This window comes from Belonocnema kinseyi, chromosome 4 (assembly GCF_010883055.1).
Source record: "Belonocnema kinseyi isolate 2016_QV_RU_SX_M_011 chromosome 4, B_treatae_v1, whole genome shotgun sequence".
Classification (NCBI taxonomy): Eukaryota; Metazoa; Arthropoda; class Insecta; order Hymenoptera; family Cynipidae; genus Belonocnema; species Belonocnema kinseyi.
In genome coordinates, this window is record NC_046660.1 from 88,779,835 (window position 1) to 88,798,197 (window position 18,363).

General features: G+C 27.5%; 2 protein-coding genes across 3 annotated transcripts in view; both read left to right on the plus strand.

Annotated features, from left to right (window-relative positions):
* The window catches only part of LOC117171718 (protein phosphatase 1 regulatory subunit 16A), a 42,161-nt gene extending 33,123 nt beyond the window's left edge, over window positions 1-9,038 (plus strand). The window contains exon 13 of one of the 2 annotated variants that reach the window (XM_033359272.1): window positions 7,887-9,038. In XM_033359272.1, coding sequence (XP_033215163.1) covers window positions 7,887-8,124 — 238 coding nt within the window. In that variant the 3' untranslated portion in view covers window positions 8,125-9,038. Of the gene's footprint in view, window positions 1-611; window positions 975-7,886 lie in introns of those variants that run through there. The other variant, XM_033359273.1, reaches the window with a different exon arrangement.
* Window positions 9,039-13,512: 4,474 nt separating this feature from the next.
* The window catches only part of LOC117171719, a 7,236-nt gene continuing 2,385 nt past the window's right edge, over window positions 13,513-18,363 (plus strand). Inside the window, exons 1-4 of the mRNA XM_033359276.1 lie at window positions 13,513-13,771; window positions 13,923-14,083; window positions 14,462-14,615; window positions 14,704-14,813. Coding sequence (XP_033215167.1) covers window positions 14,464-14,615; window positions 14,704-14,813 — 262 coding nt within the window. The 5' untranslated portion in view covers window positions 13,513-13,771; window positions 13,923-14,083; window positions 14,462-14,463. The remainder of the gene's footprint in view (window positions 13,772-13,922; window positions 14,084-14,461; window positions 14,616-14,703; window positions 14,814-18,363) is intronic.

Here is an 18,363-nt window from a genome sequence, read left to right on the forward strand (position 1 = left end):
GTAAATTTTTCTAATATTCCAGAGAAAATTGCGATTACAACTTAGCAAACTTTGTAAAAATGATTTGAATTGAATAAGTATACGTTGAGCCCCTAAAGAAGTTTATTCGAATTTGAAATCCTTTCATCTTACGAAAAATATACTTTATTGTTTTGATTTTCAAAATATTCCCTTCTAATTTTTTTCATAAGGTTAAGAAAAATAAGAATATTTTAAAGTACAATGGATCAATAAGCTATAAATTATTTATGGATATACAGGATTCTCATGCGCTACTATGCAACAGAATTCTGTTTTCGATTTTCAAAATTTTTTACGGTTATACATGTTTCTAGTTTTTCCTAGAAAATTACCATTATTCAAAGAAGTTTGTATTTTCCAAAAGTATATTGTTTAAAAGACTGTGAATAAATAATGGCTTATCGTACGAGAAAATATAAGGAGAGTAAAAAGATTTGTGTCAAAGATGTATACAAAAATTTAAAAAAAAAATCAATTCTGTTCATTGAGGGTTTTAATTTATAACGATGGTTAGAAACAATGAAGAAAGATATTTTATAAACCATGAATAATATTATTAATGGTAGGTACAGGATTCTCAACTGTTTTAGGTAAAATTTTGACATTGGTTCTCCTGGATGATTTTTCATTAAAAAACGAGATGTCTACATGATTTGGTCTTAGAAATATCAATGTTTTAACAACAATTTACGGAGACAACTTTACATTCGAACGGAAGATTACGTTTCGCCTTAAAGAAATCTAACCTCGATATAAACAATGTACAAGTTTTAAATTTTGCCTGAGAAATATTTTCTGAGTTACAACTGTGCAAATATGTCAGTTTTGTTTAAATAATCATTTTTTTGTAATGCTGTAAATGGCAAACGGTTTATCCTACGACAACAGTGAAGGAAACAAAAGGTTTTATTTTTGCTTATATATGCTAAAAATAGTTTTGTAATTTGTAATAAACAGGATTTTGAACAAATGACCAAGATACGTGTTGTCAGAGATTATTGTATGCGGAATGCCCCAGAATTTAGGTAATCCCTAAAAAAAATGTTCAGGGATATAATTATGCCCTTATATCTCTCGTTTTATAAGATTTCGTACTTTGAATTACTTTTACAGGCGCCAAATCTTTTTTTTCTAATCGGACACCGAATGAAAGTTTTGTTCTTTGTATTGGATACAATATTCATTCAATGGATATTCCTCTAAAACTAATGTGTATATTAAAAAAAAAGTAAATAAATAAGAAAATTATTCTTTTTACCGAGTGGCTAATCACTCTCGAATCAACGGGTTTCAGCGTTTGAAATCGGTATGAAATTAAATGTTAAAAGCATGCCACTTTTTCACATGATCTGAAATCAGCAGTATCTGAATGGATCTTTCGAAAAAGATCCGATCATTTGAAATCTGCAAAAATCGAGAAAAATTGCGACCCTTTGCTTTGTCGCGTCGCACGCCCCTCTACAATTTATGTCCGCAGCAAGCAGGGTAATATTGTTGTCTAACAACAACTGTGCCTATAAAAAATTTGCTACAATTTTTGCACCAATACCAGGGTGGCCGTTTTATTTCAGGGAAAAAATTCCCCGTCATTTCCCGGCGGTTTCCGGGTTCATAACCATTTTTGATGGTCATTGTGATTGAAAAATTAGAACTCTTGAATCTAAAACTGTTTTAAATTTAAGTTATAAAAACTGCAATTCAAATTAAAAAACTCAGAGAGGAACCATTTTGGATTTTTAACTTTTAAAATTAACGTTTCAATTTTTTTATTAAAACACTCAATGATTTACGATCATAAAATGGAAGATTCTGGCACATTTCAATTGTCATTCATTTATCAAAACCTGTGTTTCTTTTGAAATCTTTTTGAATACATTTTTGTATTATCTTTAAACCTTTCAAAGTCCTTAAAACGCTTTAAAAAACTTGTAAGCTCTACATTTTGCTTTAAAATTGGTTAAATAAGTTGAAATTGCAAGTTATTTCTGAAATTTTTACAAAAATTCTAAATATTTATGAACATTATTGAACATTTTTCTAAAATTATGAAAAAATTGCCTTCATATCTAACATATTCTTTTTTGACAATTTTAAATGTCCTTTTAAATTAAAAAAAAAAATTCTCTTGAAATTAATTATTTAGAATAAAAAATAAGTTAATTTTCTTCGAAAATCTCAAGAATTTTGTTTATCCTTTTGAAGCTTTTTAAAATGCTCAACAAACTTCTAATTCTTTCGTTTAAAATCTTTAAAATTCTTAAAATAAAATGTAAAACCTTTTAGGTTTTACATTATTTTTCAGTTATCTTAAAACCTTTATATATCTCTTGAACTCACTCGAATATTCCTAAATTAATAAATGGTTTATTTTTATTTATTCATCCACATTTTTTAATTTTTTAATCATTCCAAATATTCTCTTAAAATTAATTTTTCAAAAATTAAATATCATTTTCAATTTTAACAGGAATTTCGAACCATTGTTTTTATTATCTTAAAACATTTTAAAATTATTGAATGGCATCAAAAAATTCTATTGTAATCTTCACAAATTTATATTTTGTTTTAAATTCTTTGAAATATTTTTAAGTTTTAAATCAAGTTGAAATATTTTCAAAACTTTTAAATATTTTTTTAACTGATGCGAATTTTCGAAGATTAATAATTGTTATTTATAAATATAAATTGGATTATTTTACTTATAAAGTAAATAACTGCAAAGTGGAACAATTACAATTTTGATGTTTAAAGTTTAAATTTAGTCTTTAGTATTTAGTACTTTAGTAATTTAGTAATTTAGTACTTTATCATGACATTTTTTATAATAAAATAATAATTTTTACGCGTTTAAACCTCATCATTATTTTACTTAATACGAAGAGGAAAAAACAAAATGAGCTTTGCACAGTGGCCATAATCATTTCGCAGCGACCACCTCAACTTTAACCACGTTTGTGGCAAAAAATTTGTTTCTTTGCATACTTCTAAGATTTGTCAAAAGGTTCCTTAAATCTATGAAATTTTAGTCTATTTCAAACAAATTACAGGAGCAAACAAAATTAACAACATTTACTGGTTGCAAGTGTCTGAAGGGTATATTCTAAGGAAATGTTAATACATATATTGCTTGATGGGGGAATCAACTTGACATGTTAAAAAAAAAGATCATTAAAATGATTACACTTATTATTTTCCAATGTAGGCCGGGAATTACGCCAATCGGTAGTTCTTCAGATGCGTCACGAATGTGTCACGAATTGCGGTAATTGGTATTTCCAGAGTTGTTTTGACAATATTTTGCGTAACAATTCAGTAGATTTTTAGAATAAATCTCCCTTTCTTAGTGAAAAAAAAATTTATTTAAGTGCACATATTATTTAATATGTATTTTATTAGGCCCTGTAATTGGTTACGGAATGTTCCGTAACGTTTCCCTTGAACAAGCTTGAGAAGGGGTTAGAACTACGAAAAATTCCATAAATTTAACCCTGAACGACCTGGAAAAGGGGTTAAAGTTATGGAAAATTCCGTAACCAGTTTATATAGATGGAAGAGGTATTAAAGTCACGGAAAATTCCGTAACCACAGACAATGCGATTTTATTATTCATTACATATTTTATTATTTATTAAATATTTTGTTGTTCATTATTTTATGTTTTTATTGCAAACTGTAATACTGCCCGAACCCGATGTTCAATATTGCCCGTTTTTCATATAACACTATTCTTTTAGTTATTCCTGTCCCTTAGAATATACCCTGAGAGTTTTAGACTGAAACTCGTACACTCTCTGGTCCTCAATACATTATAAAATTCTAGAAAAATATCTCTTTAAAGTTTTTTCCTATCTAGCGGTATTTTTCAAATTTTTGTGAATATGTGTAAAAAATCTTTAAAGATTTTTTTTTCTTCACAATAAAATTGTTTTGCGATCAAAAACAAAAAAGGACTACTCTTTATTTTTTAGACTCCCAAAAATTGCCGAGAAAAAAAATCAAGCATAAAATATTTTATCAATATTTTCGCAAAAATATCTATAATAACGAGAGATAGAAAAAAGTGTCAAGAGACAGTTTTTAGAGCTTTTTTAGAAAAATAATTTTATTTCCTTAACGTTTTTCATATTTTGCGGCGTTTTGAAAAAAACGTGAGTTTTCATTTTTCAGGCAAAAAATTCTCTCTTCTCACCATGGCAAAAGGTAGATTGAATCTAAAAAAAATCCATTCACTCTTGAACTTCTTAAAATTTACAAATAAACTTTGAAACTGTACAAGAAATTATATCAAAATCAGAGAGAAAAATATAAATAACAATACTATATAAAAAATATCACACTTTTAACAAAAATTGGGATTATTTGTTGATAATCTGCGTTTTAATTTTTACATTCGCATCATTCATGATTGAGAAAGTATGAGAATTGTCCGAAATTTGATATTACAGTTTTTCAACCGATCTCCACGTTTCGAGACCCCTCTATCCGAAAATCAGGTTTTATGATGGATCAAATCCATCTTTGGCACACTTTTTTAGGTCGGAAAAGAAAGGACAAGTTCATTAACCAGCCATTTTTGATAAAAATTCAAAAAGTGAGCGCATTTTGAAAATTGTTGAGACCACTTTTTTCTGAGTTTGAAAATTTTATGTACGGATATTTATAGTATTAAAAAGAACAAAAAATTTATCCTAATGACTTTTTTCAATAAAAAAAAAAAATTCTCAGAATTCTAGCGTTTTCAAAAATTTTTAAATCAACCGAAAATCAAAATTTTAAGCCAAAAAACGCACGATTAAAAAAAAGTCTAGGGAAGAAAAACATTTTTTTTGAAAGCCCTACAAGATTATCATAATACATTTTTGAATTTTCTTGGAAAATCGAAAATTCAAATTTTGATTGCACAAAAAATAATTAAAAACTCCATTTTGTAGTCAAACTGTGTAGGATACGAAAAAAGATAAATTAACAAAAATTGTTATCCCAAAAAGATCTACAATTTCGTTAAGAATCACGTCTTGATAGGACGCGTATTTTTTGTTTTATTCGTGAAAAATAACATTGACAAAAAAAATAAATGTGTGGAAAAACGACGAAAGTTACGAGAAAAAACAAGATTCAACAAAGGCTGATTATAAATGCCTGTCGGAAATCGAGCGCGCAGCGCGATTGTCACGATGAGAATGTGTACCTCAAAGCCTACAGAGCTTTGAGAAACTTAATCTTTGAATTTACTTAATTAAGTAGACAATTTCAGAATATGAAGACGTATATAAATACTGCCATCTAAAAGAGATCTTTTTGATAAAGTTTTATTCAAAGCGGGCCGATTTCTTAAATTTAAATACTCATAATATTGCTACAACACATTTTTTTGGCAAATAGGGAAGATATGTAAGCAATCGTATGAAATCCAAAATTAACTCATATGAAATCAAATGCAATCGTCGTCAAAGATTCATCTGATTTCAGAGTGAATGGTCCCTCTTATTTTACGTAAATTTGATGATTGCAACCTTTAAATAATTTTTTTTTAATCTAAAAGAATTATAGTATTTTTTACCCAGGGAAAACAGACTGTCACGGTACGGACTTCGAAAAATAAAAACAAGTTTTTCTTTTGACTACCCTAATGTATGTCTATATCTCGATGAATATATTTCTAATTTTTAAAAGCTCGTGTTTGAATGAAATGATCATACTCGTGTTCGTAGTGATTAATAAGTACCTTGAAGCACATGTATCAATATGTGCAGAATTATCTTTATCTGACATGACACTTGGTGCGTGCTTTTCACGCATGAATTTCTGTCGATGTTCACGGTAGTTTTGCAAAATCTTAATGATTCATTGACATTTATAGCAGGTGGTATAGTTTATTTATGGGATTGTCTTCAAAACGATTATTTATGTTATACCTGATGTTTTTAAACTATTACTGCGAAATGTCTAGGTATTTTTATATGGTTGTAAAGCAGTTTTATGTTGTCTATTGGGAAAAAAAAGAATTTTTATTGCAAAATTATTTTAAAATATGTGTTCTTCTTTTCCAAACTATTTAACTGTGCAAGAATAAGTAATTTTATAAATATTTGGGTTTACAAATATTGCTTTCATGTTTTTTTAAACAATTTTGTTAAGAATTCATCGGTCATTTTTTTAAATTTGCATTAGTGATCCGATTTCCATAAAAAATATTATTCTACAGTTTTTAGGGTCGCTGAATACAAATTTGATAAAATAATGTCAAAATTCATTTTCGCTAATCCTATATGGTGAATTAAAAATTTGAAAATGGTTTCAATTTGATAAAAATTGACGTCCTAAGGTTTTTAGGGTCGCTCATTTTAAATAACGGAACAAAATTTTTAATATCTAAGTAGGTGGTTCAATACGTGAATTTTGAATCTAAAAATACATTTTTTGAATATTTCAAAATGAAATTTATTCAATTTTAAAGATTTACGATTTAAGTTTCTACAAATTTGAATAGTTAACATTAAAAATTCTTCGATTTTGAAAATATAGAATTGAAAACTATTCAATTTTCACGATTTATATTTTAAAGGTATGCATTTTAAAAGTTGTTTGGAATTGTTCAATTTTGAACATTTGTTATTGAAAATGCTTCAACTCTAACGATTTTCAATCTAAAGTTTAAATGTTTTTAAGATTTACAATTTATTCAATAATTTATAATTTTAATAGTTAAAAATTTTTTAATTCACAATGGGAAATTCTTCAATTATGAATATTTACAATCTAAAACTCTTCAATAATTAATGTTTGTAATAGAAAATTATGTAATTGTGAATGATTTTTTGAAATAATTGCGATACTTAGACTTTGTAATCAAATAATTAGATTAAGACTGTTTAAAAGAACAAAAATGTTGCCAAAACTAATAAAATTGTCATCGAACGTTAAAAAAAACTTAGTGGGAAACTGTTAAACTTACAATTATTTTGTGTTTTAGTGACATAAACTAGAAATCTGTATGAAAGAATAATAGCCTTTTCAGGCATAATATTAAAACGTAACAGTCACCATTTTTATTTTTTTTTATTTGATTTTGAAAATCTTTCTCAAACTTAACAACTTGTAAGTGGAGAACAAGGAAAAGTAATTTTTCACCTATTGAATGCTTTTTAAATACATTTTTTTAGATAAAATAATCCCTATCTCTTATGCTTTTGGTCAATGCTATCTAAAAGAAGGAATTTGCCAATTTATAAAATATATCAATAAATATTCGCAAAGACATCACACGGGAAAGCAAAAGTCACCTTTATATGGACAAATACCCATATAATTTGAAATTACACAATTACGAATTTAAATTTCAATTAGTAAAATTATAAAGTGTACAATACATTTTAAGTATTTTCAATTTTAAGATTGTTTAATTTGCAACTCTACACATTTTACATTCTACAATTTATAACATTTGGCTTCGAAAATATCCAGATGTTTTCGATTCAAATTACTTCAAAACATTAATTTGTAATCGTTTTAATTCGATAGCTGTTTTCAAATCACAATTTTTAATTAAATACGTTCATTTTTTAATTTTTGTAACATTTACAATGTGTAAATCGTCCAAATTTTGTATTTTTACAATTTCGACAGCTTTGAATTTGTTCAATTTCAGCTTGAAATTGTTCTATTTCGTGTGAAATAAATTTTAATTTTTGAAATTCCTTTGGTTTTGAAATTGCGGATTGTTATAGATTTCGAATTTCAATTTTTTGAACTATGAATTGTTGTAACATTTTTTTGGCTATCGGCTATACCTTTTATCAGATTTTAAACCCTAAAATTTTACCTATCGCAATACAATATTTATAGTTGTTTTTTTTTTATTGCAGTTATCACCAAAAATATCGATTGCAAGATCATCCATGGCTACTTGAAACACTCGGACTGTCATCTTCAGAACAACTAAAAACTTCACCTCTAGCAGCAAAACTTAATGGATACTTGGCTGGTGCAGTGACTTTCGAGCAATTCGAAAGAGATCTACCTAGTCTCGGTCTTAGTGAGAAAGTAGTACAATATGTCACTAAATTTGTAATCGAGAAACAAAACACTGGTTTGTATTGCTAGCACTCATAAAAATTCAAATCGAAATTTATACGACGTAGGCAAATCTCGGATTCTTATTGATACCGAAGTTGTAGCCTGATTTTACTCAATCGTAATTCTAAATAAATTGCAATTTGCGCAGGTGAAGCTCTTCATTGAATTATTTTAAAAATATCTAGAGCAATGAATTTTACAATCTATCAGTTAATTTGAGAGTAAACAGAAAGGATAATTTTTTATGTTGACTTGAATCTCTGTTAATTTATACTTGCGCAATTGTTTATGTCTCAAGAAATTTTGTACGTGTACAAAAACCCCCTGTGGGTTAGTTTAGTTTTTTAATCTAATTTCTTGTTGAATTTAGAATTTCAATGCGCCTAGTTAAGATGAGTTGTTGGATTATAAAGCAGGATATCTGTATGCCTCTTGTTTTAAATTAGTTGTTTAATTTGCGATTAGCCCTCGAACAGTGGGATGTCTTTATTTTATTATTAGTTACTAATAGCTGTATATTTGCACAAAGTGCAAAGAAGAGTATTTAAGAGATAGAAGGGATATCTTCATTTTGTGGAGCTCAATTTCAGACTTCAAAGAATGAAAGGAAATGAAATGAAGTATTAGAAAATATAATGTAAGGATGCCCTAAGAATGTTGTTTTCAAGGGTGCATCGACATATCAAATAGTATTTTCATGATATAATCGAAAAACATAGATCATATGATTTTGCGACTGTACCTTTTGTGTTGCTTACATCTCAATAATTATTTAAGGATAATTGTAAGATTTAATTATTGTAGTCAGGTTTATCGTAGGCTTACAGTCACACATATTAACACGATTTTTGTAAACTGCAGGAACTTAATTTTGCATTTAATGCGCAAAGAATTAGTTTTTGTGTCTGATCCAGCTTCATTAAAAAAATTGTTACTTTAAACGAGTCTTGATTTTTTCAACCATATCCTTCCACGTTGAACCGTCCGTGTCGTTACGGTGTCTTTACGATATCGTAAAAACGTCGTATGATCTTATAATGTCTTCACGATATGGTAAAGACACGGACATAGGATGTCGTAAAATTGCCGTAAAGATGTCGTAACGATGTCGTAAAGACGTCGCTAAATTTTTGTGCCCACTGGGTAAAAATGGTTGAACTCGATGGTCTTTTACAGAATGCATCTTTCTGATGATGTATAAGTAGTTTAAAAAAATTTGAAATCTTTGAGACATGATGTAAAAAAAATTCAAAAAAGTTTCCAACCTTTTAAAACCTAGTGTCGCTATTGCGTAATATTTTTTTAATTTTGGGGGAGGGGTACGTCAAAGGCTCTTTTATGCTTTTTTAATTAAACTGGTTTGTTGAAAATGCGTATTTCTTATTTAAATCCACTGTTCTAAATTTTTAGTTTAAATATTTTTGGCTTGAAATATCAACTATTATATTTTTCGTTGACAATTCATATTTTTTGTTGAAAAAATTAATTTCTTTAATTGAAAATTTAACGATTCCATTTTTTATAAAAAATGTATCTTTTTTCGTTGAAATTTTAACTATTTGATTTATTTTGTTAAAAATTAGTCTTTTTTAGTACAGAATGGTTGAAGAGCAATTTTTAACTGAAATTTTAGCAATGTGTTTAAAAATTTAATTGTTTCATTGAAAATGAACTTATTTTTTGAAAATTCAACTGTTTTGTATGAAACTCAGCTTGTTGGTTGAAAAAAATCAACAATTGTGTAGAAAATTCAACTATTCGGTACAAACTTTAAATTTTCTATAGAAAAGTCGTTCTTTTTTTGTTCGAAATTAATTTCTTGTAATAAAAATTTCATTATTGTATTTAGGTTGAAAATACATCCTTTTTTATTTCAAAAATTGAACTATTTCTTAGGAAATTTGTGTAATTTGTTGAAATTTCGTATTTCTTATACACAAGTAATCTTATTGGTTGAAAATTCAACTACTTGATTCAAAGTTTATGTATTTTGAAATCATTCATATCCCCTCTTTGTTAGAATCTACAAAAGAATGAATGCATTTATTTATTCCACACTTGACAGTAATGGCCACCTTTTTGCCCCTCAAGATAGGGGCGAAAGTAGCATATATTTTCTGTAAACGGCATTTACGGGGCAAAAGTAAAATTTGCGGGTCGAAAGAAAAATTTTCGGGCGAAAGACAAAATTAGTTGATCGGAATTCGAGCACTCGGGCAGTAAACCCACCCGCGGGAAAAGTCTGCTCCTTTCGCCCCTTGTTACATAGTGCACTACTTTATAAACTCATCAATATTGGGTTTATAAGGTCCCAAAAAACGCCATAAGTAAAAATTGAGTTTTGCGAGTTTTTGGCGATATTTTTTTTTCTTTCAGTAAAAATTGTTTACAATATATAAACTAATACTTTAGACTTGTAATTAAAAGTTCAAATACATTTTTTTAAACAAGTGAGACAATATTCAATTAAAGTTACCCAGAATAATTTTCTATGCAATGTATTATTATTTTTGATAATATTCTTTGAGAATAATACCAGTAAGTTGCGGTTTTTTCTGAAATGTTACATTTGCATGTTACATGTTACATTAGCAAAAGAGTAAAAATACATTATTCCGAAAAAAATGGAAAACTCAAGTTTCATCAAATATTATCTCGCTCTAAGCGAAAAGCGGACCAAAGTTGAAAATTTTAGAAAAAACTGCAACTTTCTAGCATTATTCAGAGAGAATATTATTAAACATAATAATTAATTGTAAAAAATTATGTTTGGTTAGTTGGATTAATTATCACCTTATTCACATTTAAAAATGGACAAAAAGTGAAAATTTCTAGAAAAAATTGTGTTAAACTTCATGAGGCTTGCGGGACCTCTAAATACAATTTTAAAAAAACGTATTTATTTATTTTTTATTTAAAAAAATTTTGGGGGCATATTCATGAAAATTCAAGAAAAAATTTTCAACACATTTTCGGACCACCCTATTGTACAGAAAACAATTTAAAACAATATTTTTAATTTATGTTTAATATGTAGTTGCCAAAAAATGCAAATTAAGTTTCAATTTTCTTTTGAACTATGATTTTTTTTAAACAGTAATCTTTTATTTGAATATAAAATTGTACACACAAAAAAATAATATTTCCTATATTTATCTACGATTTAATCAGTCTAATTTTTTTACTGAAATTCCATGGTAAAATAAAATACTATTGTTTAAACTAAAAAATGTTGTTAAAAAAATCTGCCCGCTACGTGGGCACATTCTTATCGCACGCTTCGCTCGCAAGTTTGAGCGTGCGAATGTTGGTTCTCGCGCTTTGCGCTCGATGTTGTATTTATCTCGCGCTTCGCGCTCGATTATGTATTTATCTCGCGCTACGCGCTCGGTCTTTATATTTTCGCACATTCTGCAACCACTGAAATTTTGTGATTGTGAATTCTCTTTCGTTAAAAAAGCTTAGCTCGAGAGTTTAAGCGCACCTACGGAACGCGACTGAGGGCAATCGCACTCCGCGCTTAGTCTTTGTATTCCTTCCGCATTCGGGCACAGACCTTTTAGAATCAAAGGTGAACGGACCGACAACTGTAATTTTGTGATTTTTGAACTCTCTTTTGTTAAAGCTCTTTTGGCTTTAACGAACACATTTTCATCACGTATCTCGAGCTTCGCACTCGATTTTGTCCAACCTGTTAACTTTTCTACATTATACACAACACTTTTATATCAATTATAATACATTTTTTATGTAACTCTACCAGGGATTACTTATTAAAACATTGCAAAAGAAAAAGCAAATTCTATTTATCATGATTATTTTTGTATTTGTTTCTTATTTTGCTTTAAATTGTATTATAAGCTGCTCTGAAATATGTATCATTTCAATAAATGTATATCATTACAATTCATGATATGCATAAAAATTGAAACATACTAATTCTTATTTCTTTGTTTTTATATTTTTTTTATTTTTAATGTTGTTTTTTACGATTAAATAAAAACTACTGCGCATCTGTATAGGGTCTAATACAGAAACCTATATAGGATCCTATATAGGATTCTATGTCCCTTTCGTCTTTTCTGTGCTTTTTCCAAAAAGTTAAATTTTTTATTTTTAATTTTATGTTTTACGATTAAAAGAAAATCTATTCGTTCTATCGAAAAATAATTAATAATAAATTTATCGATCTTTTTAGGCGAACAACTATTGTCTGGTAATTTAAGTTCATACCTTGTGTCGTTTTTTCAATCAAATTTAATATTTTTATTTAGAATGTTATTTTTTACTACTAAAGCAAAAAATAACTGTCCTATCAAAAGTTATAGCTCTTTTTTGAATGAACAACTTTTGTCTCATTTTTTCTCGTAGCTTATATCGAAAAGTGATTCATTCTTAATTTTTAGTTCTTTCCAGGGGGCACAATTTGAGCTTTTTCATATTTTTCGTATTTTGGATAGTTTGACCAAAAAATGGAATTTTTGGATTTCTCATTATTTTTGGTACGATCAAATTTGAAGTGTTCAACTTCTCGACCAAATTAAAAAATTTGCTATCATAGACCAGTAGGGCTTTCAAAAAGCAAAATTTTTCTTCTCTTGACTTTTTTTCAAATCATGCGATTTTTGGGATAAAATTTTCATTTCAGTTTGTTTTTTTGGATTTTGAAAATGCTCTAACTCTGATAATTTTCTTTTTATAGAAAAAAGTCATGGGGATAAATTGTTCTAGTTTCTGAGTACTATGAACAACCGTACATAGAATTTTTAAATCATGAAAAAATGTGGATTCAAACATTTTTTGTACGATCAAATTTTGAATTTTCAACTTTTTGACCAAATTGAAAAAGTTGTTATCATAATCTTGTAGGGCTTTCAAAAAGCAACGTTTTCCTTCTCCAGACTTTTTTTTGTATCATGCATTGTTTGGCTTAAATTGTTCATTTTAGTTTGTTTTCTGGATTTTTAAAATGCTATAACTCTAGTAATTTTTGATTTTTCAAAAAAATTCATTAGGATAAATTGTTAAATTTTTTGAATTCTATGAATAACCGTACAGAGAATTTTTAAAAAAGTGGTCTCAGAAGTATTCAAAATGGCTGGCTATAACGAACTTGACCTTTAGTTTAGGACACTAAACAAGTGTACCAAAGGGCAATCTAATAGATTAATTTTTGCAAAAGTTATCGTGTTCACAGACAGACCGATTCGTAAAAACCTGTTTTTCGGATTCAGGGGGTCTCAAAACGTGGACATTTGACAAAAACTGGGGGAGGGGGGGGGGTCAAATTTTACACAAATCTAATACGCTAATACCATCTCTGCTAATACCTCTGCTAATACCTTCTCTGATGAGTGATGAGAATGTAAAAGTTGAAATTGTTTAAGTAGTTGGCACCACTGTGTGTGTCAGCCCTGTTTCAGTTGGTGTACTCCGTGTACTCAATGTTTTGGTCAAAGGCGTCAAAGGTCTAAATGTCGTCTGCATCGTCAGTGTTAAAAATGATTCTAAATTATTATTTTAAGACACGTCAGTGATAGTAATTACGAATATGAATAAGCTAAAAATCTGAAGGAAGACGTACTGCGAGAAAATTAACGCAAATAATATTCAAAATGCGAGAAGATTGTGTTGTTTGAGGAGGAGCAGTCGGCTTAGAAGTCAACGATAATCGGTAAAAAAATAAACAAAATGTTTTAAAGAATCAAAAATTTCACAAAAAACCTTTGGCGATATCCCATCTTGATTTTGGATCGTGCAAGATCAGTTTGCGAAAAATTCTTGTAGCTTGTACTTTGATCATACTTGTTACTAATCTGTTCAAGACGAAATTCAAAAGTGGTGTCTATGTTTTTCGGAGCTGTCAGTTTTATCGGTTTATCATTCGTGATATCAAAAATCGTATTGATTTGTGTGAAAGCTCTTCAGAAACGTAGTGATAATTCACTGGATTCAACAGTGTCAAGATTCTGCTTTTAAAAATAAGGTAATTTATTCTTTTGGTGTATTGGGAATTTTAGGTTAGGAATTAATGTTTTTGCTGACGTTTTATTCTTTTAGCGGTAAAATTGTTTATTTTTAGATTGCATATAGTAATTAAAATAGTTTTTTTATATCCCTGTGCTTAAGACTATTCATAATGATTACAACTTCCAAAATTCAAAGCTCTTTAGTTTTTAATACTAAAAATTAGAGATTGTTCAGTTTTGTGTGCAATTCGGCAATGACAAATTTTTTAAACATTTCGATTTAAACGTTTAATTTAGAAATGTTTTAGACCTCAGCACAATAAGATTTTTAAATTTTGAATAAGTTTCGGTTAAAAATTATTTATTACTTTGTTTTAATATTATAAATTATGCAGATATGGATTATTCCACTGATTCACAAGAATTTTGTGGCAATACTCCACCCGGCGTTTCTGATTGCCGAAAGCTTGTGAAGAACATATTATCTCAAAAAGTATTTGTCGGAGAATATGCTGCGAGACGATATGTTGAACAATTGGGAGATTACAGGTTAGATTCTCATTTTGATTTGATTTTATGAACTCTTATATCTTTATTTCATATAATTAACCTACTGATTGTTTTTTTAATAATGTAGGGACGTTATCGTCTGCAATGAAACGGAAACTGACTTAATCAAGTTTCTACAGGCGATTCAAAAAATTGTGGCCACAGAGTATGGGAACAAAAAATGGCTTGGAATCACAAGTAAGACGATAATTAATTAATTTCTCAGTTCTCTGAAATCGTTAATACCTAAGTCAATTCTTTTAAAGTATTCGTAATGTTTTATTTATTTTTCCACCCCAATTTCCATGTCTATTTTAGAGCTCGTACATAAACTACATAAAGTTGTTTTCTGAACTTTTGAACCACGAAACCCCTCTTTGTTTGGGTATTTTTGTAGACACCATTTTTTTGTGTGAAAAAATGACATGACGATTTCGCTTTTCATTTTACACGAAGAACAGCTGAATTGAACCAAAAAGAACACGTTTTAAACCAAATTTTTGACACTTTTTTTAAAGCGATGAAACTATTTTACTATCATTTAAAAAATTACACTAAAACTATTTTAATATCAAAAAGACAAATTTTCAATAAAGAAGAACTTTTCAGTCAATAAAGAAGCAAGAATTCATAAAAAATGTTAAATTTTCGAGCCAAAAACATGACCAAAAGAGATGCATTTTCAAATAAAAATGTTTCAGAAAGTAGAGGAAAAAAATCATCCAAAATGTTGAATTTCCATGCCAAAAAGATGATATTTGTACAAAACAGTCGAATTTTTAATCAAGAAGTTTCATTTTCTACAAAAAGACGAATTTTCATCAAATTACATAAATTAACTTAAAATGGAATAGTTAAATTTACATAAAAATTTTTTAAAATTAGAAAGTGAATTTTCTAAAAACAGTTAAATTTTTAATCAGAAAATATGAACTTTTAAGAAAAATGTTAATTTCCAACCAAACAGTTGTATTTTCAATCAAATACTTAAACTTTCAGTTGAAATGAAAAGGTTATAATTGATATTTCGACCAAAAAATATTTTAATTGACGAAAGAAATAAAAAAAGAAAAGGAAGGGGATTTGGTTGGATTGCCTTCTTATTTTTCTTTCCTCTTTTTTATTTTTGTTCGAAGATTTTTTTGTAGGAAAAAAACCTTTTTTTTTAAATTAAAATAGGAGCATTTTGTGGTGGTTGTACAAAGTTTGTAGTTGGATTCTTGGTTTTATTTTCAGGAATTCTATGCATTAACTTGATTATTGGATGTCAATACAACTTTGAATTTGATTTTATTTGAATTTGAATTTCTTAAATTTCAATTACTATTATCATAGAATTATAGCAGTTGAAAGATTTCTAATTATAAAATATAAATACATGTTACTATTTCCAATACTCCAAAGTAAAGAATGAATAAATAAATTTTTAAATGTTGAAAATTATATAATTTTGAAGCAGTTTAATGTTAGAAACACTAATAATTGAAGTATTTTAAATTTCGTTTAAAGCTAGACACTTTTTAAAGTAGAGGTTAATTTTTTTTATTTTAAATCGTTTCAAATCAATCATTGAAGCTGTTTATCAAAAAGGCACTACTACAATATTTAGATTTCTTTTTGACAATCGTCATACTTTTTAATCAATTTTAAGATTTATTAGAGATCATTAATATAATTTTATTGCAGAATTCTGTAGATGACATGTGTTAGGCCCTTTTTGCGTATTTAAATAATTTAATTTGGACTAAAACACTACTTAGACGCCTTTTTTACAAACGACTTCAATTATTCAACTGTTATTTATACATGGAAATATCTAAAAAATCACTTATTAAAAAAACTCTAAATTTCATGGATTCAAAATCGAATATTTTAAACTGAAAGAATACTTAAATGGGATTTGAAATGGAATAAACGCGTTTAATTATGAATCTATTAATTAGAAACTATTCAAAAATTGAAAATAGTTTATAAAGTTTCAATGCGACGTTTACATTTGTTCAACTACTAAAGCTTTTCTAATCGAAACAGTTCAATTCTTAGCGTTCAAATTTATTTGTTTACAAAATTTTTTATTCGAATTTTGCTCAAATTTGACTTTGACTAATAATTTATTTTTATACTATTTTTAATTAAGTTCAAGAATAATAACAACGTTAAACAAATATCAGCAAAATATCAACAAAAATTTAGTAGTACAATTGAGATGTTGTTAGTTGCGTAAAATCATATAATTTTGATAATAAAACAAATTAATTTTTTTACTCAAGTCGGATGAAAGATAAAACACGTATGCGTCTAATGATACAAGACTTAAGTATTTTTTACCACCCTTTTAGAAATATTGCAAAAAGGTTTGAATAAAGAGTTTCTTGAGCTCATTTCAAAGGTAAATTTCCATAGAATTTAATATACGTTTGTACAAAGCTGTGCTGTTTTTTTCTTGTATTCTGCCAAGATCTGAACTTAAAACAAATAAGTGGTAAAATTTTCAAACGTTCCGGGGTATTTTCTTTAAAACTTATTCTAAACTGGTTCTCTTAGTAAAATTATGCCGATGATGATAATAGAATATTAATTTTGTAATCTGCTAGTATGTATTTTTAGTACTTTTTAAACTAATAACAGGGTGGTCGGTTTAATAAAAAAAATGCCCGGTTTTTTCTTGGTTCGCGAAAATTTTTCACGGTCAATGAAGCTTCAAAAATCGAACTCTAAAGCCAAAAATTTTTCCATTTGAAGTAATAAAAATTGAATTGCAAATTAAAGCACTCAAAGTGCAACTCTTAAATTTAAACTTTTAAAATTGAAGTTCAAAAAATAGTTGAAAAAATATAAATTCAAGTTGTCATTTTTAATGCTCTAAATTGAAAAATCAATCAATGAATTTAAAAACTTTCCAAATTATATCAGTTTAAGCAATTTTAACCTAAGCCCTTACAAATGTAATAATTACATTTTTTTAATAAACTTTTTAAAATCCTTAAAATGCTTCAAGATTTTATTTCAAAATTTTGAAATATTTACATTTTGTTTTGCATTTTTAGAACCTTAAATTATTTAAAAATTTTTTCTAGAAATTCTAAATATTATTTAAAATTATTGGAATTTTAAGTACAAATTTTTTAAACCCTGCCAAATAAACAAAATTTCCTACAATCTTTCACATTTATTTTTGAAAATTTAGTAAATCTTTACAAATCTTGTTGATAATTATCTTAAAATTAATTTTTTAACAGAAAAAATAATTTTTAATTTCCCTAGGAAATGTTTTTATTCTTCTGGAGCCTTTCAACCTTTTTAAAAAGCTTCTAAATTTTTATTCGAAATCTGTCAAAATCTATATTTGGTTTTAAATTAGGCCGTGTACTATTTGCACCGAAAATTTTGCACTACTGGCCGGAATTTTTTGACACTTGTAGACACTTTGTTTAAATTATTTGAAATCATTTCAGATTTTTAATTGATTTTGAATTTTTTCAAAACTTCTGAATATCTCTTCAACTTACTCGAATTTTTCTAAGTATAATAGGTTGTTTTTTAAAAGTAGAACAATTAAAATTGGAACGTTCATAGTTTAATTTTTCTGTTTATTTTTGAATATTTAACTTATCTTTACTGATTTTAAATTAAAAGTCAGATAATTCCAAATACCAGGTGTATACATATGAAACCGGTATTGCCATCTAGCGGCCAGTAGGCACACTTGTAGGCACTGTCGGAACTTACCATTTGTGCTAATTGGCGT